This window comes from Symphalangus syndactylus, chromosome 6 (assembly GCF_028878055.3).
Source record: "Symphalangus syndactylus isolate Jambi chromosome 6, NHGRI_mSymSyn1-v2.1_pri, whole genome shotgun sequence".
NCBI lineage: Eukaryota > Metazoa > Chordata > Mammalia > Primates > Hylobatidae > Symphalangus > Symphalangus syndactylus.
This window is the reverse complement of record NC_072428.2, coordinates 46,671,716-46,696,369: the sequence shown is the minus strand read 5'-3', so window position 1 is coordinate 46,696,369 and position 24,654 is coordinate 46,671,716. Positions and strand designations below refer to the sequence as shown.

General features: G+C 46.8%; 1 protein-coding gene across 1 annotated transcript; it reads left to right on the top strand.

Annotated features, from left to right (window-relative positions):
* The first annotated feature begins 353 nt into the window (after nt 1-353).
* Nucleotides 354-12,503, top strand: LOC129485262 (large ribosomal subunit protein uL23-like). The gene is made up of 2 exons (XM_055284646.2): nt 354-426; nt 11,992-12,503. Exons 1-2 carry the CDS (start codon nt 354-356, stop codon nt 12,480-12,482), a joined length of 564 nt encoding a protein of 187 aa, XP_055140621.1. The 3' UTR covers nt 12,483-12,503.
* The last annotated feature ends 12,151 nt before the right edge of the window (nt 12,504-24,654 follow it).

The following is a 24,654-nucleotide window of genomic DNA, read 5'->3' as shown; positions in this document are numbered from 1 at the left end:
ATATGTAATGAAATAATTATACAACTCACCATAATGTAAGTCAGTGGGAGCCCTGACCTTGTTTTCCTGCAACTAGATGGTCCCGTCTTGGGGTGATGAGAGACAGTGACACATCATCAGGGATTAGGTTCTTACAAGAACCATGCAACCTAGATCCCTCGCATGTGCAGTTCACAATAGAGTTCGTGCTCCTATGAGAATCTAATGCCACGGCTGATCTAATGGGAGGTGGCACTCAGGTGATAATGCAAGCAATCGGGAGTGGCTGTAAATACAGATGAAGCTTCTCTGGCTTGCCCGCTGCTCACCTCCTGCTGTGCGGCCCAGTTCCTAACAGGCCACTAACTGGTACCATGGGGGTTTTGCCATTAATTCAGGGGTTGAGGACCCCTGACTTAAAAGACAGAGTTCAGGCAGCAAAGGAGAGTAAGAAGGTGCAGGCTGAGAATTAGGAAAACTGGATGGAATCTGACAGAGAACAAGAGAATTTTGAAGGAGAAATTGATTAACTGTGACTAATACAGAAAAGATTGAACAATGACTCAAAGCTCTGTGAAGGTATCTAGAGTTCATTAGAAGATATTTGGTGAGCAGTGTCAGTACAGGGGAAACAGCCAGATTACAATGGGCTGAGATGTAAATGGGAGATGAGGGAATAGAGATAGCAAGCACAGATCATTTGCAAGAAGCATGACTGAAAGAGAAGGGGAAGGGAGGAGAGGGCTATAATTAGAGGGGAATCTTCTTTGGGTTTTGCTGGGGTGTTTTGTTTTGTTTTGTTTTGCTGAGATAGGGTCTCACTTTGTAGCCCAGGCTGGAGTACAATGGCCCAATTTCCGGTCACCGCAGTCTCGACCTCCCAGGCTCAAATGATCTTCCTGCCTCAGTCTTTCCAGTAGCTGGCGACACAAGTATACACCACCACGCCTGGCTAATTTGTGTATTTTTGGTAGAGCCAGGGTTTTGCCATATTGCCCAGGCTGGTCTCAAACTCCTGGGCTTAAGTGATCTGCCCGACTAGGCCTCCCAAAGTGCTGGGATTACAGGTGCGAGCCACCGCACCTGACCTGGGTGTTGCTGATTTTTGTATTATTTATCATCTACGTGCTAAGTGTTTTACATACATAATGACATTTAATCCTCATAAGAACTCTGTGACAAAATCCCCATTTTACAAATGGTTTTTAGACAGGCAAAATGTTTCCCCAATTACAAAGCTACAGCATCAGGATTCAAACCTAAAGTGTTTGGCTGAACCACTAGCCAAATTTGTAGCAAGTTCTCTGAGCCTGGAGCAGAGGAAGAATAAGTGTGAATGAGACAAGTTTTGGGAAGTGAAGGAAATGGGGAGGGGAATTCCAGTTTAATGCCCTCTCTCTGAAGTTGGAATCGTGGCCCAGGAACTGAAAGTGCCTCAGGGGCCTGAGGACAGAGGCACATGTACAGAAGGAATGCCTCCTCACTCTGCTGCCGCTGCCTTCTTTCCTTCTGGATGAAGTGGTTAAAAGTCTTACAGGCACGGTGGCTCACACCTGTAATCCCAGCACTTTAGGAGGCCGAGATGGGTGGATCATTTGAGGTCAGGAGTTCAAGACCAGCCTGGCCAACATGGTGAAATCCCGCCTCTACTAAAAATACAAAAATTAGCCAGGTGTGGTGGCAGGTGCTGTAATCCCAGCTACCAGGGAGGCTGAGGCAGAAGAATCACCTGAACCCGGGAGCTGTAGGTTTCGGTGAGCTGAGAATGTGCCACTGCACTCCAGCCTGGGTGAGTCTTTAGAGTATACTATATAGATATTTAAAGCAGCGTTTCAAGAAGTTTTTATGATTAGAGAAATATATGTGTTATAATAAAGAAAAAAATCAGCAAACAAAATTGTACACATAGGATTGTTGTTAAAGCATTAAAAGAATGAAGGCCAACAACAGCTGTTATTTATGTGACTGGTGGGATTACTGAAGCTTTCCCACTCCTTTTTCCTTTTAAAAAATATTTGAGGCCGGGGCCAGGCACCGTGGCTCACGCCTGTAATTCCAGCACTTTGGGAGGCCAAGGTGAGCGGATCACCTGAGGTCAGGAGTTTGAGACCAGCCTGACCAACATGGAGAAACCCCCGTCTCTACTAAAAATACAAAATTAGCTGGGCTTGGTGGTGCATGCCTGTAAGCCCATCTACTGTGGAGACTGAGGCAGAATTGCTTGAACCCGGGAGGCGGAGGTTGCAGTGAGCTGAGATCGTGCCATTGCACTCCAGCCTAGACAATAAGAGCGAAACTCCGTCTTAAAAAAAACTCTTGAGCTCAAGAGTTCGAGACTAGCTTGGGCAACATAGTGAAACCCCATCTCTACTAAAAATACAAAAATTAGCCAGGCATGATGGCATGCACCTGTAGTCTCAGCTACTTGGGAGGTTGAGGAGGGAGGATCACCTGAGCCCAGGAGGCGGCAGTTGCAGTGAGCCGAGATCTGCACTCCAGCCTGGATGTCAGAGCAAGACCCTGTCACACACACACACACACACACACACACACACAAACAAACAAACAAACAAACAAAAAGTTATTAACATATGCAGTCAATAGAAATTGAGCAAGTCACCTGGCTTGCAAAGATTTGTCCAATAATCATCCTCTACTCCCCCCACAAATTTCTAATAATGGGCACCACTCCCTTGAATACAGGAGCACCTATATGATCTGGGCTGGACCAAATGGAGTTTCTCCTGGAACCTTGCAGATGCTCCAGTTGCTGGCAAAGATAAGGAAGCCAAGCTGCATAGCAAAAGCTGATTTGCAGGTGAAGTGAATGAACCAACACAGAAGCAGAATTGAGAACTGAGGAGGGCGAGATCTGAGAACGTCTGAGTCCCTGAAGCCAATCTTGGTTTGATTCCATGAACCTATACATATTCCTCTTTTGGCTTAAGCTATTTTAAGGTGAGTCAGTTGCTTGAAATGAAAAGAGCTTGCCTAATGCAACGTATTTTTCTAAACTTGTAAGCCATGAGTTAAATCATCTAGATACTGTATTGTTGCCAGAAAAATGGGTCTTGATCCAGACCCCAAGAGAGCATTCTTAGATCTTGTGTGGGAAGGAATTCAAAGTGAATCACAGAGTGCAGTGAGAAGAGATAGTTTATTGAAAGCTACTGTCGGCTGGGAGGGGTGGCTCATGCCTGTAATCCCAGCACTTTGGGAGGCTGAGGTGGGTGGATCATCTGAGGTCAGGAGTTCGAGACCAGCCTGACCAATATGGTGAAACCCTGTTTCTACTAAAAAATACAAAAATTAGCCGGGCGTGGTGGCATGCGCCTATAGTCCCAGCTACTTGGGAGGCTGAGACAGGAGAATTGGTTGAACCTGGGAGGCGGAGGTTGAAGTGAGCTGAGGCAAGAGGAGGAACACTTCACCTTTAAGTTTTTTTTATATAGAGGTCTTGTCTACATAAAAGCTAGGCTAAGATGTGTCTACATGAGAGTAGGTTGACAGCATCACAAAATTTATTATTCTGTTGATTTAAAGAAAGCTATCCTTGACATTCTAGTGTGTAAGTACGTCAAAGTATAACTATAATTATATTTTGGGTTTTTGTTTTTTGGGGGGGACAGGGTCTCACTCTCTCACCCAGCTGAAATGCAGTGGCACAATCTCAGCTCACTGCAAACTTCACCTCCCGGGCTCAAGTGATCCTCCCACCTCAGCCTCCTGAGTAGCTGGGACCACAGGCGCACACCACCATTCCTGGCTAATTTTTTTTTACTTTCCTAGAGATGGGGTCTTGCTATGTTGTCCAGGCTGGTCTCAAACTCCTGGGCTCAAGGAATCCTCCCTCCTTGGCCTCCCAAAATGCTGGGATTACAGGCATGAGCCACTGCATCTGGCCATTATAATTATCTTGAAAGCATATATTGTTATGGGTATTGAGACATCTGGACTTTTAGTTGTTGTAGGAGTATGTCCTTGCAGGTATCTTTAAGCTGTTTCCTCAACTGTAAACAGCTTATGATCATGGATCATGAGTGGCAAGGAATGTGCTTTGGCTAGTTTTAAGATGGAGTTTAGGCCAGGCACGGTGGCTCACGCCTGTAATCCTAGCATTTTGGAAGGCCAAGGTGGGTGGATCACCTGAGGTCAGGAGTTCAAGACCAGCCTGGCCAACATGGTGAAACCTCATTGCTACTAAAAATACAAAAATTAGCCAGGCGTGGTGGCATACGCCTGTAATCCCAGCTACTCAGGAGGCTGAGGCAGGAGAATCGCTTGAACCCGGGAGGCGGAGGTTGCATTGAGCCAAGATTGTGCCACTGCACTCCAGATTGTGCCACTGTACTCTGGGTGACAGAGTGAGACTCTGTCTCAAAAAAAAAAAAAAAAAGATGGAATTGATTTTAAAATGATGTCACTCTGATTCCCCTTCCCTAATAGCATGACTGAGGATTGCAAAGATCTGAGGGTCCCCGGGTTCATTCTTTGGTTGAGGTTTCTGCTTTGTCAAGAATGGCATGTGATAGCAGCAGACCCTGCAGCATTTCCTCCTGGCCTGCCTCACTTTCCTCGTTACATGTACTTATAGCATTAATTTTCTAGTGGCTTACTTGGTGCAAAGCACCAGGCACAGCAGTTCCAGAAAGAATTTTACTGCTAGAACTTGACTTCTGTTGAACAGGATTAGACATCCCATAGTTCCATTAACTATTAAAGAGACCTATGCAGCCAGGTGATTTGGACGATAAAATGTGCAGTTTGTTTTCCTGTCACACACTATTGCTATGAGTATCAAACAATCTATTCTTGGGGAGTGAAAATTGAGATAAAAGCTCATGAGGCGGGCCAGGCACGGTGGCTCACGCCTGTAATCCCAGCACTTTGGGAGGCCAAGGTGGGTGGATCACGAGGTCATGAGTTCGAGACCAGCCTGACCAACGTGGTGAAACCTCATCTCTACCAAAAATGCAAAAATTAGCTGGGCACGATGGTGCATGTCTGTAATTCCAGCTACTCAGGAGGCAAAGGCAGGAGAATCACTTGAACCTGGGAGGTGGAGGTTGCAGTAAGCTGAGATCACACCACTGCACTCCAGCCTGGGTGACAGAGTGAGACTCCATCTAAAAAAAAAAAAAATCCATGAGGAGTCTTAAATTTGTATTTGAAATTGGGAAAAGTTTGTATTTCAAGGCTCCTCAGTCTTTATTATTATTATTTGGAGATAGGGCCTCACTCTGTCACTCAGACTGGAGTGCAGTGGCACAATCACGGCTCACTGTACCCTCGAACTCCTAGGCTCAAGTTATCCTCCTGCCTCAGCCTCCAGAGTAGCTAGCTAGGACTACAGGCATGCACCACTATGACTAGCTAATTTTAAAATTTTTTGTAGAGATGGAGTCTTGCTGTGTTGCCCTGGCTGGCCTCAAACTCCTAGGCTCAAACAATCCTCTGCCTCGGCCTCCCAAAGTGCTGGAATTGCAGGCACGAGCCACCACACGTAGCCTTAAGCTTCCTCGTTAAAAGATGGAGCAAAATACTGAAGCTGGAGAAAACAGAGGACCTGCCTCCACCACGTGCTTCCCAATTAGATTCCTGGCTTCGACACTGAAGGGACCAGAGCATACAGGGAAATGGCACTTACGTTTACTTTGCTGATTCAATTTTTTGGTTCATTTTTTTCAATCAACATTTTTTTTTAATTTTTATTTTTATTTTTTGAGACAGAGTCTCACTCTGTTGCCCAGGCTGGAGTGCAGTGGCACGATCTTGGCTCACTGCAGTCTCAATCTCTCAGGCTCAAGCCATCTTCACACCTCAGCCTCCCGAGTAGCTGGGACTACAGGCTTCTGTCACCATGCTTAGCTAATTTTTGTTTGTTTGTAGAAATGGGATTGTTGTCTAGGCTGGTCTCAAAGTCCTGAGCTCAAGCCATCTGCCCACCTTGGCCTCCCAAAGTGCTGGGATTGCAGGTGTGAGCCACCATGTGCAGCAACATTTACTTTAAGGACTTGCACTGTGCTGGTCCTTGCACCCTCATGTCTCCTGCGCCATCCTCCTGCTCCCAGTGTTCTAGTGCTGTCTCCTCTGTGCCCAGGCCTCTGTGCCTGAGACTTGAGCAATGTTAACTCCAGGTCCCCTTCTTTCTCCTGGTACCTGAATGCTGAGCAGTTACTAGCTAGTGCTAGACACAGATACAAACACAAACAAGATAATCCTTCCTCCTTCTCCATTGTACACAGTTTAGTGGAGGTATTAGGCAGAAACAACTAACCATATACAATAAAATAATGTTCTTTTATGGCAAGCATAGGTCACTATGGGGACCAAATGATAAGCAATTAATCCACGGGATAAAGAGCTGGGTATTGCTGTTCCCAGGAGAGGCGACACCTCATCTAGGGCTTGAAAGATGGGTAAGAGTTTGCCAAGTGGATGAGGTAGAAGGGTTTCACAGGTAGCGGGATCCATCATCATGAACAAGGCCCAGAGGAATGCAGCTGTGCAGGTTATCAGGGTGGCAAGAGCATAGTGTGTTTCACTGCCAGTGAAGCCAGTTTCACTGCCAGATTCATGTTTTCCATTGCTGGGTTTCAATTCTGCAATAAGCAAACTTCTGAAAAATATGAATTTCTGTTTATTCTTGTTCAGACAAAAGCTGAAAATATTGATGAATGAGCAAATGAAAGGAATGTATATAAGAGAGCTTAGGCTTTTTCCATCAAGGAATGAGTCACATTCTTTTCTGGGAAGAAAAGAAGAGAAGGACTTGTGTCACCATTGCAATGTTGTCCTCTTAGGAGCCTCATCTTCTTCTGGCAAGGGCCCAGAGCAGCTGCTCTTGCTGCAACACCAGCTCTGCTGTCTGCTCCTTCAGCAGGCTTGATCTAGGCACTGTCCCTCATGTCCCCTGCACCATCCTCCTGTCCCCAGTATTCCTGGTGCTGCCTCCTCTGTGCCCAGGCCCTTGTGCCTGAGTCTTGAGCATTACCACCCACAGGTCCCCTTAGGTCCCTTCCTATCTCCTGGTTCCCGAATGCTGAGCGGCCCCAGCAGAGACAGAGCTGGAGGCTGGTGGTGGAGGGCAGAGCTGTACTTCGGAGCTGAGCATTTCTTCCCCTTTGGCAGAGCAGCTGCTTCTCTATCTTTCTTACTCTTTGGTGCCCAGACAGGACCCAGAAGAATCTAGCTCCCTCTCCGACAGGAAGTAGTATGCATATTTGCTGCTGAGCCCCAAGAGTGTTGCTGGTGTGAGGTTGACTGGAGGACTTTCCCACAGGCTGGGTTTGCGGTTTAATGTGAAAGCTGAAACTAGAGGAGGAGATGCTAACCAAAGTGGCCAGAAGGTGTATAAGAGCTCAAACCTTAGGGAGCAGCAAGGGCCAGTGCAGATGTCAAATTCAATTGCAAGCCAGAAGCAGAAGGCTTGGATCCCAGCTTGCACCTGGAGTGAGTGGGAAGGGCCTGGGACAATCACTGCCCACTCTCAGCTGCCCACTTGTCAGTTGCATGCAGTTGGTCTGTCACACAGGCTCATGCATGAGCACATACACACACGCACACACAGACACACATTGGCTCACACATCTAGGGGGGCAGAAAAGACCCTCACCCGGGGAGGGACCCAGACCCATGTGGGAAGTCTGCAACACAAATACCCCTTCCCCTCACCTATTCTTCTGCACCACGTTTGTTTGTTTGTTTTTTGGTTTTTTTTTTTTTGAGACAGGGTTTTACTCTGGTCACCCAGGCTGGAGTGCAGTGGTGCGGTCTTGACTCACTGAAACCTCTGCCTCCTGGGTTCAAGCGATTCTCATGCCTCAGCCTCCTGAATAGCTGGGATTACCAGAGTTACTGTGCCCGGTTAATTTTAGTATTTTTGTAGAGACGAGGTTTTGCCATATTGGCCAGGCTGATCTTGAACTCCTGGGCTCAAGAGATCCGCCTGCCTTGGCTTCCCAAAGTGCTGGGATTACAGGCGTGAGCCACCACGCCCAGCTGCACCAGATCTTAGAAGGAAACCCTTCCTCAACCTCCATTCTTCTTATGGAGCACATGCAGATTTACATCTGTAGATGTTTCCCTTCCAGAAGACTTCAAGGCTCTCCCTTTGGGTATAATAAGAAAAGAGATCAACTCAGAGGGAGCAAACACAGAGGGCAGGGTTTGGGTAGACACTTTTTTTTTTTTTTGAGACGGAGTCTCGCTCTGTCGCCCAGGCTGGAGTGCAGTGGCGCAATCTCGGCTCACTGCAAGCTCCACCTCCCGGGTTCACGCCATTCTCTTGCCTCAGCCTCTCCGAGTAGCTGGGACTATAGGCGCCCGCTACCACGCCCGGCTAATTTTTTTGTATTTTTAGTAGAGACGGGGTTTCACCGTGGTCTCGATCTCCTGACCTCGTGATCCGTCCGCCTCGGCCTCCCAAAGTGCTGGGATTACAAGCGTGAGCCACCGCACCCGGCCTGGGTAGACACTTTTGCAAGCAGCCTGGGAGAGGGGCTGAGGCCTTGGAAGCCAGGAGATGGAGGACAGCCCAGGGGCCTGAGGGACTGACAGAGCAAGGAGAGAGGGCTCAGCCATGTTCTTATGTGTTTTGGCACATGACTTCATTATCGTGGGCAACGTGCTAAGGCTATTTGACTGTGTCGTGGGAAAGAATTGAAAAACACTTAGCGGCTGGGCATGATGGCTCACCCCTGTAATCCCAGCACTTTGGGAGGCCAAGGCAGGGAGATGGCTTGAGCCCAGGAGTTTGAGACCAGCCTGGGAAACATGGCGAAACCCCATTTCTACTAAAAATACAGAAATTAGCCGGATGTGGTGGCGCATTCCTGCAATCCCAGCTACTCGGAAGGCTGAGGCAGGAGTATCGCTTGAACCCAGGAGGTGGAGGTTGCAGTGAGCCAACATCGTGCCACTGCTGTCCAGCCTGGGTGATAGAGTGAGATTCTGTCTCAAGAAAAATGAAAAAATACTTAGCAATGATGTAGTAATCCCCACTAGGGTGGCTGCCCATATTCTAATTCTAATATTCTAATTGCAGTCCAAATTCTAATATTCTTTTCCTTTTTTTTTTTTTTTGAGACAGAGTTTCGCTCTTGTTGCCCTGGAGTGCAGTGGCGCGATCTTAGCTCACTGCAACCTCTGCCTCCCAGGTTCAAGCGAATCTCCTGCCTCAGTTTCCTGAGTAGCTGGGATTATAGGCACCTGCCACCACGCCCAGCTAATTTTTTGTATTTTTTAGTACAGACGGGGTTTCACTATGTTGGCCAGGCTGGTCTCGAACTCCTGACCTCAGGTGATCCACCCTCCTCGGCCTCCTAAACTGCTGGGATTACAGGCGTGAGCCACCGCGCCCGGCCCCAAATTCTAATATTCTTACACATCCTTCTACCCTGGAAATTGTCTTTGTTACACAGAGTGAGTGCCCAATGACCAGGTCTGTACTATATGACCCTGTCCCCATGGCATATAGCTAATTGGTCCAGGGACAGACTTGAATCAAGAGGTCTCATCAGATCTCTTCACAGCCCAACCACCAATAGTTTGGGGGTCTCCCTCTGAGCCAAGCCAGGCCAGAGTCCTTTCGCAAAGCAGAGTGAGAATAGACCAGTCCCTCTCTGCCAGTGGCAGGTGGGATGTGAATGAGGCCAGGGAGCTAATGTCACTCAGTCACACTGAGGAGTTCAGGCAGTCGTGGGGAAAGTTGAAGGCAGCATGCAGAGGAAACCAGAGAACTAGACACTGAATCCTTGGTTCCATTTGTATCTGACCAAGGCCCCAAATCAGAGTTTCCCTTTTATTCTTCTGGTTTAATTGCTACTTGAAACACTCAATTATCCTTCCAACAAGCTTCAACCCCCGCTTTTCCTTCTTAAAGTAGTTAGTTAGGTTTTTGTGTCTTGCACCACACACCAAGAAAACAGATGACAAACTGAGTAGGTTAAATTAATGTTATCCAAAACTTTGTTCCTCCTGAGACCTCAGATTACTTTGCATCCCTCAATCACAGTGGCACCCAGGAGGCGCTGTGTCAATAGGGACTGCTTTTCCCCTAGCCAGTTTTGGAAGCTCCATTACCAGAGCTAGTGTCTCACTTTCTAGAAAATTCTCAGTCCATTTACATAAGACCTGGAACTGCCTGGTAAGAGCCCACAGTTCAAAAGGTGATATAAGACCCTTCTGGAGTGTCTTCAGAGGACATGCTGGGTCTCATATCTGTTTTCAGCTTTACACATGACTCAGCCTTTTTTTTTTTTTTTTTTTTTTTTGTGGTTGATATGGAGTCTGGCCCTGTCACCCAGGCTGGAGTTTAGTGGCGCGATCTTAGCTCACTGCAACCTCCGCCTCCCAGGTTCAAGTGATTCTCGTGCCTCAGCCTCCTGAGTAGCTAGGATTACAGGCACCTGCCACCACACCTGGCTAATTCTTTAATTTTATTTATATATTTATTTATTTTTGAGACAAAGTCTCGCTCTGTCACCCAGGCTGGAGTGCAGTGGCACGATCTCAGCTCACTGCAACTTCTGCCTGCCAGGTTCAAGCGATTCTCCTGCCTTAGCCTCCTGAGTAGCTGGGATTACAGGCGCCCACCACCATGCCCAGCTAGTTTTTGTATTTTTAGTAGAGACGGGGTTTCACCATGTTGTCCAGGCTGGTCTGGAACTCCTGACCTCATGTGATTCACCTGCCTTGGCCTCCCAAAGTGCTGGGATTATAGGTGTGAGTCACTGCACCTGGCCAGCCTCTTCTTATACTATACTTAATATCTGCATCAAAGCAAAATACATTTCTAAACATGCAAACAAATACATTGCACCCACTTACAAGACAATTGCTCTCTACTCCATGATTCGTGTCTATGGCCAATACAAGGTGGGCCGATGGCCAAGGCACAGCAGGTCCTCCTGAAATCATCTGTGGGAGGAGAATTCACAGTTGAGCAACTCAGGACTTGAAGGAGAAAATAGGATTATAAATATTTTTATACTCATCAACTTGCTGAATAAAAGGGATATTTGGGACATTTTAATACATCTTAAATTAGTAATGATGAGTACTATTCAAATTTCCTTTTCTGTCCGGAGGGAGGTGACATCTGTTGGTCTTTTTTTGTCTTTTTTTTTTTTTTTAGATCGAGTCTTGCTCTCACCCAGGCTGGAATGCAGTGGCATAATCTCAGCTCACTGCAACCTCCACCTCCCGGGTTCAAGCGATTCTCCTGCCTCAGCCTCCCGAGTAGCTGGGATTATGGGTGCCTGCCACTACGCCCAGCTGATTTTTGTATTTTTAGTAGAGATGGGGTTTCAACCTTGTTGGCTAGGCTGGTCTTGAACTCCTGACCTCAAGTGATCCACCCGCCTCAGCCTCCCAAAGTGCTGATGTTATAGGCATGAGCCACTGCGCCTGGCCATACATTCTGTCATGTCCCACAGAGTTTAGGGTAGAGAATAGAAAGTTCAATTTGGGACATGCTGAGATTAAGGCCCCTGCAGGGCATGCTAGTGGCAATACCCAACGAGCAATCAAGGCCCCAAATTTAGGTTTGGACATCATTGGTATTTGGGTGGTTGTTGAAACCTTGGGTATGAGTGAGATAATCCAAAAATTTGTAAAATGAAAGGAGAAGTCAACCAAGACAGAGCTCTGGGAACAGCAACATTTATGGGGCTGATGGGAAGAAAAGGAATTAGTGAAGAAGAAGGAGAAAAAGCATTTGAGGAGTCAGAAGAAAATGATGGGTGACCGGCAATTTAATGGCCGCAGGAGAAGAGGATTTCAAGAATGTAGAAGTGATCAACATAGAGGACTAAAAAGATAAGGACTTGGAGGACTAAGAAGATAAGGGGTCCCTGTAGTTTAGCAACAAGGAAGTCCCTGGTGACATTAGCGGCTTCAGTGGTGTAGCAGAGAGAGAATCCAGATGTCAGGGGGTTGAAGAACCTGGCGCCAATCTACAGGGGAATGGAGCTTTCCCTACACTGCTCAGCACTACGTGATGTCAAGAAGATGGAAGGCCTTTTCACAAGACGGTGCCGAAAGTGAAGAGGGAAGCTCCTGCCCCTCCTAAAGCCAAAGCCAAAGTGAAGGCTTTAAAGGCCAAGAAGGCAGTGTTGAAAGGTGTCCACAGCCACAAAAAAAAGAAGATCCACACGTCACCCATCTTCCAGCGGCCCAAGACACTGCGACTCCGGAGACAGCCCAAATATCCTCGGAAGAGTGCTCCCAGGAGAAGCAAGCTTGACCACTATGCTATCATCAAGTTTCCGCTGACCACTGAGTCTGCCATGAAGAAGATAGAAGACAACAACACACTTGTGTTCATTGTGGATGTTAACGCCAACAAGCACCAGATTAAACAGGCTGTGAAGAAGCTCTATGACATTGATGTGGCCAAGGTCAACACCCTGATTCGGCCTGATGGAGAGAAGAAGGCATCTGTTCGACTGGCTCCTGATTACGATGCTTTGGATGTTGCCAAGAAAATCGGGATCATCTAAACTGAGTCCAGCTGCCTAATTCTAAATATATATATATAGATATATATATATATCTTTTCACCATAAAAAAAAAAGAAGAAGATGGAAGGTTAAGGGGACACAGATGTAATGAAATAAGGAAGGGGGAGCTGTAACAATAGGTGCCTATATTTAGATAATCGGATTTTGTCAGAGTATTACTTTTAGGTGATGACAAGGCTCAGAGTGTGACCAAGGGGATGAGTGGCCTGAGCAGTAAGAAGGGCTAAGGTCATTGGAGACAAGGGGGTTAGAGACTTTATTAAGATATAGAAGGTGTTATCCACAGGGACACCAAATCACCCAGGATGATGACAGTATTTCTCCTGGGAAGTCTGTGAGTCAGGGGCCAAAGTCCTCAGTGAATGTAGGGGAAGTGCCAAGGAAAGGAGCCCAAAGAACAGTGGTGATCTGAAAGAGGCAGTGAGGGCGGGGAATGCGGACCATCTTCCTCCTTGTCACATGGTAGGTGGGCTATCTTGATGAAGTTAGCAAGGCCTCATGCCATGTCCTCAGCCAGGTTTCAGTTAAAGCAGAAAGTGGAGGGAGCGCCCATCTATAAATGAACCAAGGTTCCTGGTGATACAGGCTGAGGACGCTGTAGTAATAGCCGGAAACACAGAGGGCAGCATCATCCCAAGAGTACAGGAGAGGCCCACTGTCTGGATTCACTTGCATTTTGGGAGTCAGCCTAGGATGACAGGAAGAGTTGGGAGCATCATGGGGCTGATAGAAGAGGCACTAAAAGAGACCAGGATTGACTTGGCTTCCACGCTGTGCAGACCAAGGCCCTAGGCTATGCCTACAGCCTGATATGCACCAGGTTCCCAACAGAAATTTGGTGAGCCTCTGCAGGGCCTGGCCCTGGTGAGGAGAGGGATAACTAGACCCAAGTCAGAATAGAAGTCGACAGTGGTCTCCTGGACTCCCTGGGTGGATATGTCTTTGTCATGGATTCTGTAGTCGGTCCCCCATCCATTCACACGCTGTTCTCTACGAAGGAGCTCTTCAGGTAGGACTGGCTTCACTTCCAGCCTCAGGGGCGTGTCCTAAATTAGTTAGAAAAATCCCATCCCCGGGCCCAGTGTTTGGGTCAGGGAATGGCCCAAGCCAGCTCTACCCTCCTCTGTGTGTTGACTTTTCTCTGGTCACAGGGGTTGCTTTAGAGTGAATCTGTGACAAACATTGACCCAAACAGATTGAAGCCCAGTAATTTGAAGTCAGATTGAAGTCTAGTGCAAAGATGTAAAATCTTTAAAAACTGCAGCCATTTCTGCCCCTATAAGGAGAAACAACCTTGTCTGAGTCCATTCTTTTTTTTTTTTTTTTTTTTTGAGGCGGAGTTTTGCTCTTGTTGCCCAGGCTGGAGTGCAGTGGTGCAATCTAGGCTCATCGCAACATTTGCCTCCCAGGTTGAAGCGATTCTCCTGCCTCAGCCTCCAGAGTAGCTGGGATTACAGGCGTGCACCACCATGCCCGGCTTATTTTGTATTTTTAGTAGAGATGGGGTTTCTCCATGTTGGTCAGGCTGGTCCTGAACTCCTGACCTCAGGTGATCTGCCCGCCTTGGCCTCCCAAAGTGCTGGGATTACAGGCGTGAGCCTCTGTGCCTGGCCGCCTGGCTAATTTTTTTTTTATTATTATTAATTTGTAGTTTTTGTAAGCAAGATACAGGGTCTTGCTTGGTTTCTCAGGCTGATCTCGATCTCTTAGGCTCAAGTGATCCTCCCACCTCAATCTCCCAAATGTTCTTTATTACTGACACCAGTTTGAACTGGATTTTCTGTTACCATGTCTTACCTGAGAGCATCCCAGCTGAAAGAAACATACCTTAGACATCCCTTTGCCCCATTAGCTCCCACCTATCTTCCGGGACCAAGGTATGTATGGGGGCTGGGCATGTGTAGATTCTGGAGTTTTCAGCCCTCAGGGGACTGTGATTCTGAAGACGGAGCTGGATGTAAACTGTGAGTCGGGGAGGGGGTCAGTTTTCTCTGTCAGAGACTATTTGACCCCCAGCCCCTATCTTGGTGACTCAGACATTTAGTTATATTTTGTAGAATCTTTTGCATGACCACACCTGACTTTCTTAGTAATCTCCCTAAATTGTTTTCTGTTAATAAGAATGTTTCTTGTCTCTGATCCATACCACGTGGTTATTATGTGCTTTTCCTTCCCACTCTTATTCGTTCGGTGAGTATTTATCAAGTGTCTACCAGGTAGCAGGCACCATTCTGGGCACTGGGGATACATCAGTGAACAAAATAGACAATAATCCATGCCCTTGGGGCTTATAGGATTACATTCTAATAGGGAGATATAGACAATAAACAAAATAAACAAGTAAAAAATATATAACTTTAAACAGTGATAAAATGGGCCAGGCATGGTGGCTCACTCCTGTAATCCTAGTGCTTTAGGAGGCTGAGGTGTAGGATTGCTTGAGGCTCAGAGTTTGAGACCATCTTAGGGAACACAGTGAGAGCCCTGTCTCTACAAAAAATAAAAATAAAAAATTAGCCAGGCATGGTGGCACATGCCTGTGGCCCTGGGAGGATGGGGCAGGAGGACTGCATGAGCCCAAGAGTTCAAGGCTGCGGTGAGCTATGATCATGCCACATTACTCCAGCCTGGGTGATAGAGCAAGACCCTGTCTTGAAAAAGGCAATAAAATGCTAAAGTGGAAAATTCAAATCAGGGAGTTTTTTTGTGTGTTTATTTTAGATAGGTTGTATAGGGAAGGCCTCACTCAGAAAGTTGCTTTGGCTTTTGTGTAAAGACCTCAACAAACTGAGACATGGACCACGGATGAGTTTGGAGGGGAAGATCACTCTCAGTAGAGGGAACAAGTCCAAGGGCCTTGAGGTGGGCACAGGTCTGGTGTGTTTGAGGAATGGCAAGGAGGCCAATTCGACCCAAAGGGGTGATGGAAGGGTAGAGTAGGAGGTCACAGAGGTGATGAAGCTGGTCACATGGGGCCTTGTGACTTGCTATTAGTTGGCTGGGTGTGGTGGCTCACACCTGTAAACTCAGCACTTTGGGAGGCTGAGGCTGGTGGATCACTTGAGGCTAGGAGTTCGAGACCACCATTGGCAACATGGTGAAACTCTGTCACTACTAAAAATACAAAAATTAGCCAGGTGTGGTAGCTCAATCCCAGCTACTTGGGAGGCTGAGGCAGGAAAATTGCTTGAACCCGGGAGGCGGTTGTTGCAGTGGGCCGAGACGGCACCACTGTACCCCAGCCTGAGTGACAGAGTGAGACTCTGTCTCAAAAAAAAAAAAAAAAAAAAAAAAGAATTGCCTTGCTATTAGTTGTTAGAGAAACTACATTATGCGTGTGTGGGGGGAGGGCAGATGGAAAATAAATGGTCAGTTTTGGGCATTTAATTTTTTTTTTTTTGAGACAGGGTCTTGCTCTGTTGCCCAGGCTGGCGTGCAGTGGTTGTAATCATGGCTCACTGCAGCCTCAACCTCCCTGGCGAAAGTGATCCTCCTGCCTTATCCTCCTTAGTAGCTAGAACTTACAGGCATGTCCCAACATGGCTGGCTAATTTAAATTTTTTTTTTGTAGAGACAGGGTCTTGCTGTGTTGCCCAGACTGATCTTTAACTCCTAAACTCAAGTGATCTGCTTGCCTCTGCCTCCCACGGTGATGAGATTACAGGTGTGGGCCATGGTGCCCAGCCGGGACATTTAAATTTGCAGTGCCTATCAGACGTCTAAGTGGAGAGGTCAAGTAGACAGGTGGATATTTGAGTCTGGAGTTCAGGGTTGAGGTTCAGGTTAGGGATTTATTTGAGGCTTACTAGAAAAGTGATGATAATTAAAACTACAAAACTGGCTGGGTGCAGTGGCTCACACTTGTAATCCCAGCACCTTGGGAGGCTGAGGCGTGTGGATCACTTGAGGTCAGGAGTTCGAGACCAGCCTGGCCAACATGGTGAAACCCTGTCTCTACTAAAAATACAAAAATTAGCTGGGCATGGTGGCAAGTGCCTGTAATCCCAGCTACTTGGGAGGCTGAATCGCTTGAACCTGGGAGGCAGACGTTGCAGTGAGCTGAGATCACGCCATTGCACTCCAGGCTGGGCGACAGAGCAAGACTCTGTCTCAGAAAAAAAACAAAACAAAACAAAACAAAAAACAAAAAAAATCTACAAAATTGGATAATCCCACTCAAGACTTTTTGCCTTTATTGTGATGACTGTTTTTCTGAGCTGTGACAGTACTTTAATTCACATGTTTAGATATTATTTAGAAAAGGACTGAGCATGCTGCAAATGAAGACCTAACATTTCATGTCTGGCAGACTCTAGCTTTGAGAAGAGGATGGGGTGAAGCAAACTTTTGGCAATGTCACCTTCCACTGAGGTTAAGTTTTCGTTTAGTTAAGATAAAAAACAGATATTTGACTATATTGCTTCCACTTAATACATTTCTTGTGGGTCTTAATATGTACATAAAGTAAGTTAATTTAAACATTTCTTCAGTGTTACTGTGTGCCTGGTTAAAAGGCAATCAGTTGATGTTCTACCACAGTATGATCTTGCCTCAAGGTCACTGTACTTTCTGTTCCCTTTGCCTGGACACTCTTCCCACAGATGTGAATGAGGTTTGCTCCCTCACTTCATTCATGTTGCTCTGTTCAAATGTCATCTTATCAGGGAGGCTTACCCTGACTAACCAAGCTGATGCAATTAGCTCGTGTCATTGCTCATGGTTCTATTTTTCTTCCTACCACTACCACCACCTTGCATCATGTATATTTGTTTCTTTATTGTCTCTTCCCTCCATTATAGTGAGATCTTACAGTAGTGTTTAACCTGCAATAGGAACTCCCTAATAGCTGTTTATTGAATAAATGAAAATCACTATATTGCCATTCAAAAGAGTTGTATGCGCCGGGCGCGGTGGCTCACACCTGTAATCTTAGCACTTTGGGAGGCCAAGGTGGGTGGATCACATGGCAAAACTCTGTCTCTACTAAAAACATAAAAATTAGCTGGGTATGGTATCACCCGCCTATAGTCCCAGCTACTTGGGAGGCTGAGGCAGGAGAATTGCTTGAACCTGGGAGGCGGAGGTTGCAGTGAGCTGAGATTGCGCCACTGCATTCCAGCCTGGGCGACAGAGCAGTGGAGTTTGAGACCAGCCTGACCAATATGGTGAGACCCCATCTCTACTAAAAATACAAAAATTAGCAAGGTGTGGTGACGTGTGCCTATAGTTCCAGCTACTCAGGAGGCTGAGACAGGAGAATCACTTGAACCTGGGAGGCAGAGGTTGCAGTGAGGCAACACTGCACTCCAGCCTGTGCCACAGAGCAAGACTCTGTCTCAAAAAAACCAGAAAGAGTTGTATGAAGCAATGGTGACTATTATTTTACCATGTTGCTAACATTATGCATTATTATTATTATTTTTATAGAAACAGGGTCTCACTATTGCCCAGGCTGGAGTGCAGTGGTGTGATCATAGCTCACTGTAACTCTCAGGCTAAAGGGATCCTCCCACCTCAGCCTCCCGAGCAGCTAAGACTACTAGAGCACAGCATCATGCTTGACTAATTTTTAAACTTTTTGTAGTGACAGGGTCTCACTCTGTTGCCCAGGCTGGTCTCCAACTCCTGGCCTCAAAGGAACCTCCTGCCTCGGCCTCCCAGTGAACTGATATTACAGGCATGAGCCACTGCATCCAGCCTGCATTATAATTTTAAAACATTTTTGCTACTTTAGTAGATGTAAGGTGTTATGTCATAACTGTTTTAAGTTTAAAATTTCTGATTATCAATCGTTTCCCCATGCACTTGGGTACGACTTTTATTTCTTATTGTGAATTACAGTGCATGTTTACCTTCTTTGTCTATTTAGCAATTGGTACCTTGATTGTTTTTATATATATAAACAAGCTTTTTTGCTGGGGGTGGGGATGGAATCTTGCTCTGTCACCCAGGCTGGAGTTCAGTGGTGTGATCTTGGCTCACTGCAACCTCCACCTCCTGGGTTCAAGCGATTCTCCTGCCTCAGCCTCCCAAGTAGCTGGGACTACAGGCGCGTGCCACCACACCCAGCTAATTTTTGTATTTTTAGTAGAGACGGGGGTTTCACCATGTTGGCCAGGCTGGTCTCGAACTCCTGACCTCAGTTGATCCACCCGCCTTGGCCTCCTAAAGTGCTGGGATTACAGGCGTGAGCCACTGCACCTGGCCTATAAACAAGCTTTTATACATTTCAGGTAGTATTTGCTTGTCACTTGGTGCAGACATTTTTCTCAAGCTGTTGTCTTTTTAAAATTCTGTCCAGTTTTTGTATTTTTGAACATTAGTCTTCCTTTGTTGTTTCTTCTGTTGTTTCAAGTTTTGAGAACGCTGACATTTATCCATAAATATAACTGCCTTATCCTATTAAATATATAGTTTCTATGGCTGTTCTTTAAAATATTTAGCACTTTAATCCACTTGGTGTTTATTTTGACATACGATGTGAAACACATTTTTGTCCTCCAAATTTTCATTCGTTTATCTGCGCATTCTTTACATAGTTCATCCTTTCTTACTGCCGTGTTTGGGAATGTTGTTTTACTGTGCATCCCATCAGGATTAATACGTGTGTTTGTTCAGTCTCATTCCTTTCCGTTGATCTCAGCTTCTATTTTTGTTTCTGCTCTTAGTCACAGCCCAGCAGCACCAAAGGAACATCTCGCCCCCTGCAGGCAGCTGGTGTCCCCACAACCTGGGAACCCTGGGGCAGGGCCTCAGGGGGACTCCTGGTGTTAGTCCTCCGAGCCCGGGTGGACGTGTCGCTCTGTCCCTGCGGGAGGATTCGGGGCCGCTTTGATAGGCCTCCTTTTATGCCGGTTTCCTGGGGCCTCGAGCTTCCTGGGTTCCACGTCTCTAGCAACCAGTAGAGACGGGCTTTTACCCTGCCGTCGGGTGGGGACTGTCCCCTTCTGGGCTCTTCCTTTCGGGCCTTTCCACCTCTCCGACCCCAGCGGTTCTGGCAGTCAGCGCGGAATGCCACGGCACCAAGCCTCTGTGTCTAGATGAGTTCTGGGCGCTGATTTTCCAGCTCACTCGGAAGCTGCTCTCTGGGCCCGCCTGTTTCCCTTCCCTTTGCCTCCTTGTCCCGCTTCCCTCGCAGTATACCACTCACTGCACCCCTCCTAAGAAGGACCACTGCAGGAAGCGTTATTGAAGCAGACACGGTTCAAACACGAAAAACACACTCCTCTTTATTCAACAGATGTGCACGAATCTATTGTGTGTTAGATACGGATAAGTTTCTGATAAGTCATGCACTGAGCCAGCCCGGGCTCCTAGAACCGCGTTTACGTGCCAAAGTCTCAATCAGGTTAAGAGCATCTGGGGAGAGGGGGACAGGGGGATAGAAGGAGGTGTTGGGGCTAGGGGTAGGGCTGTTCTGGAGGCGTGGGTAAGGGGGAGTGAGCTGTGCTGTGCTCCCCTCCCCTCGCTATCTCCCCATTCATCCGCAGACCCGGGGCCCCACGCGCCGCTCCTGGGCAGGGCCGTGCACCCGGAAGGCGCCGAGGCGCGCCCAGCAGAGGGAGCATGCGGGCAGGGCATTCCGCGGGTACCCGCGGAGCAGGACGGCCACCCACGCCAGGGCCCCTGGGGCTCCACCCAGGACGCACACCCGGAGAGACCCAATGACTGCGTTTCGCGCCTGGGCGCAAGCTGGTTACTGGACACGCGCTGACAACCCGCATCTGGAAAACCCGGTCCTAACTGGAGAATAAAACTTAAATGCACGTGAACTCACCGGCAGCTGAACATTTCAGTGAGAAAACCCCGAAAAGCCGGCACCTGCTCCGGTGGAGTCAGGCTCTCTCCAGTGCCTGGGCCCTGGGACAGAGCAACTGTCCCATTAAGATCCCTTTCGGGAGCCTGGAAGAAGGCTTTGTTGCAGGGATAGGGGATTCTTTTAACGTGTTCCTTGGCTTGCACAGGCATTTACTGGTCCTCTGGAGATCACATGTAACAAGAAGTCGCTAAATTCAGTATTTCTTTTAAATGAAGTTGTATTTATTTATCACATTTCTATCAGTAGACTTGAAAAACAGCATACACGTTGTATACATTGTATGTAGGACATTGTATTTATTCAGGTCCATCAGAGATTCTTAATCTGGGGTATGGGGACAACTAGGAGTGGATAGGATTCAGGGAGCCCATGAAACTCCTGAGATTGTTTCATATTTTAGGGCAAATGTGCAGTTTTTCTGGGAAGAAGTTCTGTCGTTTTTATGATTACCAGGGTTCATAACCTTAGTTTGGTTAAGAAATGCTGGTCTAAGGTCAATGCTCAGCAGGTTTATGGATTCAGAACTCATTGCACTAGCAGTGAGGCCCCCTTGAGGGCCCGAAGCCCCCAATCTGGACCCCTGCAGGAGAATTTGGGTCTACAGTGAAGGTCACTAGAGCCTGGACTTGATTTTCTCTCCTTACAGGAGGGCCCCCCAAAACTCCAAGGGGCACAGTTGTTTTCGTTTTAAAGCCATATTAGGTTCAAGTAGATTTACTTCTGCATTTCTCTGTCTTAAATAGAAATAACTCTCTGGTGGGTATTTTCCCCTGGGTTAGTCATGCAAATACTCTATGCTTCACTTACTACTCGTTTCAACCTCTGGGACAGCCCTTCTGCACAGACCTGGCCCAGGACCCTTCTGCCACCCACACATGGGAGTCTCTGGGGAACTTGGGTGCTGACTTCACTGGGCTGGGATTTTCCTCAACCAATGTGCCCAGGGAGTTAAAACGTGGTCCTTTTATGGAAAAAAAGAGTGTAAGTTTTTTTTTTTTTTTACTTGTGAAGAATAAAATATTACAAAACTACCCATAATCCCCTTAATAGGCCTAACACAATAACTAATTTTGTTTTAAATCTCAGCTTTCCTATGTGTATGTATTTTGCATTGTTGTGATTATAGCAGTACTGTATGTAATTATATATTAAGAGCCACTCTGTTTTACAATTGATGGTACTACTTTTCCATAACATACTATAAGCATTTTACTGTCTTTGTAATTAGTGTTTTTAATTACTGTCTCACTCTGTTGCCCAGGCTGGAGTGCAGTGGCATGATCTCAGCTCACTGCAACTTCTGCCTCCCAGGTTCAAGCGATTCTCCTGCCTCAGCCCCCCAAGTTGCCGGGACTACAGGCATGTGCCACCACATCTGGCTAATTTTTGTATTTTAGTACAGACGGGGTTTCACTGTGTTGGCCAGGCTGGTCTCGAACTCCTGACCTCAGGTGATCTGCCCGCCTTGGCCTCCCAAAGTGCTGGGATTACAGGCAAGAGCCAGTGCACCCAATCAATCAGTGTATACTTTTCTACCCCACAAGCACACTTTATCATTTCTCTTTGTTATACAATTGCATCGGTTCCAGGTTATTTAATGTGTGTGTGTGTGTGTGTGTGTGTGTTTGTGTGGTAGTAGTGGTGTTGTGTCATGAACGTTGTGCTCATGCTGAGGTCTCTTCTTTTCCCTAGCCAGTTTCTGGTGTCATGAACTCTCAAGTTCCAGAGAAGTAATGCTTTCAACATTAATTTATATACGCATATATAGTCAGATACTGGTAAGTGTAACAGAGAGAGATGAAGCAAGGTAAGGGAGATCAGATGTACTTTGGAGTAGAGCCAGGACTTGCCTTTCCCTACTTATAGACTGTCCCTCCCTCAGACCCCAGAAATAGTCCAAGGGCATAGTTGGTTTCATTTTACAGCCAAGTTAAGTTCAAGTAGATTTACTTGATAAGTAGACCTTTTTGATAAGTTGACATTTGAGCAGAGACATGAAGGAAACGAAGAAGTAAACTTTTTGCAAATCTGGGAAAAGGGTTTTCTCTCTCTCTCTCTTTTTTTTTTTTTTTTTTTGAGAGAGGGTCTTGCTCTGTTTCCCAGGCTACAGTGCAGTGGTGCTATCATGGCTCATTGCAGCCTCAACCTTTCAGGCTCAAGCAATCCTCTGGCCCCAGCCTTTCACGTAGTTGGGACTACAGGTGTACTCCACCACATTTAGCTAATTTTTTTTTCTTTTTTTTGTAGAGATGGGGGTCTCATTATGTTGCCCAGGCTGGTCTCAATCTCCTGAACTCAAGGGATCCTCCTGCCTTCGCCCCCCAAAGTGTTCGAATTACAGGTGTGAGCCATTGTGCCTGGCTGGGGAAACTGCTATCTAGGCAAAGGAAACATGATTGCAAAGTCCCTGAGGTAGAAGTGTGCTTGGCGTGTTGAAGGAGGCTAGCATGACAGGAGTGCAGTGGGCCAGGAGGAGTGAAAGCTGTTTTGAGTAGGAAGGTGAGTCGTAAGTGGTGGGCCCACACCCTGTGAGGCCTATAGACTTTCACACTGAGAAGAAGAGCTGTTAAAGGGTTTTGTGCAGAGGAATGAGATACTCTGATTTTAAAAGAATGAACTTGTCGATGGAGAACAGATTGCCAGAGTTTGGAGATTGTTACAATAATCCAGGCAAGAGACGAAGCCCTTCTTTGGAGCGGGACGTGGTGGTGTGAGTGGTAGGGATAGCCTGGGGATGGCTTTTTTTTTTTTTTTTTTGAGATGGAGTTTCACTCTTGTTGCCCAGGCTGGAGTGCAATGGCACGATCTTGGCTCACTGCAACCTCCGCCTCCCTGGTTCAAGCGATTCTCCTGTCTCAGCCTCCTGAGTAGCTGGGATTGCAGGCATGCGCCACCATGCCTGGCTAATTTTGTATTTTTAGTAGAGATGGGGTTTCTCTTTGTTGGTCAGGCTGGTCTCTAACTCCTGACCTCAGGTGATCTGTCAGTCTTGGCCTCCCAAAGTGCTGGGATTACAGGTGTGAGCCACCACGCCTGGACCTAATTTTTGTATTTTTAGTAGAGACAGGGTTTCACCATGTTGGCCAGGTTCGTCTCGAACTCCTGACCGCTGGTGATCTGCCGTCCTCAGCCTGCTAAAGTGCTGGGATTACAGACGTGAGCCACAGCGCCCTGGGGACGGTTTTAATAGGATTTGTTTATGGTTTAAAAGTCAGAAAGGGAAGAGTCAAAGATGACATCAAGGTTTAGGAAGAATGGAACTGCTATTGTGTTTTCTGAGTTTTGTTGTTTGCTCATTTGCTTGTGTTTTGTGTGGGGAGATGGGGAATTAGGAATTTAGTTTTGGACATAATAAATTTGAGATGCCTGTTAGAAAGCTAAGCGAATAAGTCAAGTAGGCAGTGAAATATAAGAACTTGAAGTTTACGGGAGAAGTCAGAGCTGATTTTGGAGACATGAGTGAGGATATATTTAAAGCATGAAATGGCATGAGATCCAGCCCAGACTTCTCTCCCAATCATTTATCCAGCTGTCTACTTGACATCACCACTTGGATGTCTAAAAGACAGCTCAAGCTCAAAATGTCCAAAACAACATCTGATCTTAACTCCCCTAAACAATTCCACCCGTAGCCTCCCCCATCTCAGTTAATGATATCACTATTCTTTCATTGCTCAGACAAAATCCTGGAGTGACTTTACTTTTTCTCTCATCTCCCACATTTAATTGGTTAGGAGGTTCTCTTGGCTCTGCCTTGAAAATATATTCAGAATCCAAACACTTTTTACCACCTTCATTGCTACCATCCAGATCAGAGCTGCCATTGGTTGTTTCTTGCCTGGCTTACTCCTAACAATTTCTCTGCTTCTGCAGCTGGCCTTCCCCGTCCCTGACCACTCTGTTCTCAACAGAGGGATTTTAAAAAACCTGTCAGATCACATCCCTCCTCTGCTCAAAACCCTCCAAACAGCTTGCTGTTTCAGAGTAAAAGACAAAGTCCTGGCTGGACACAGTGGCTCACGCCTGTAATCCCAGCACTTTGGGATTACAAGTGGGTGGATCATGAGGTCGGGAGATTGACACCATCCTGGCCAACATGGTGAAACTCTGTCTCTACTAAAATACAAAAAATTAGCCAGGTGTGGTGGTGCGCACCTGTAGTCCCAGCTACTTGGGAGGCTGAGGCAGGGGAATTGCTTGAACCTGGGAGGTGGAGGTTGCAGTGAGCCGAGATTGCACCACTGCACTCCAGCCTGGTGACAGAGTGAGACTCTGTCTCAAAAAAAAGAAAAGAGATCTTATAATGGCCTTCCCGATCCGACCCAGAGCCTC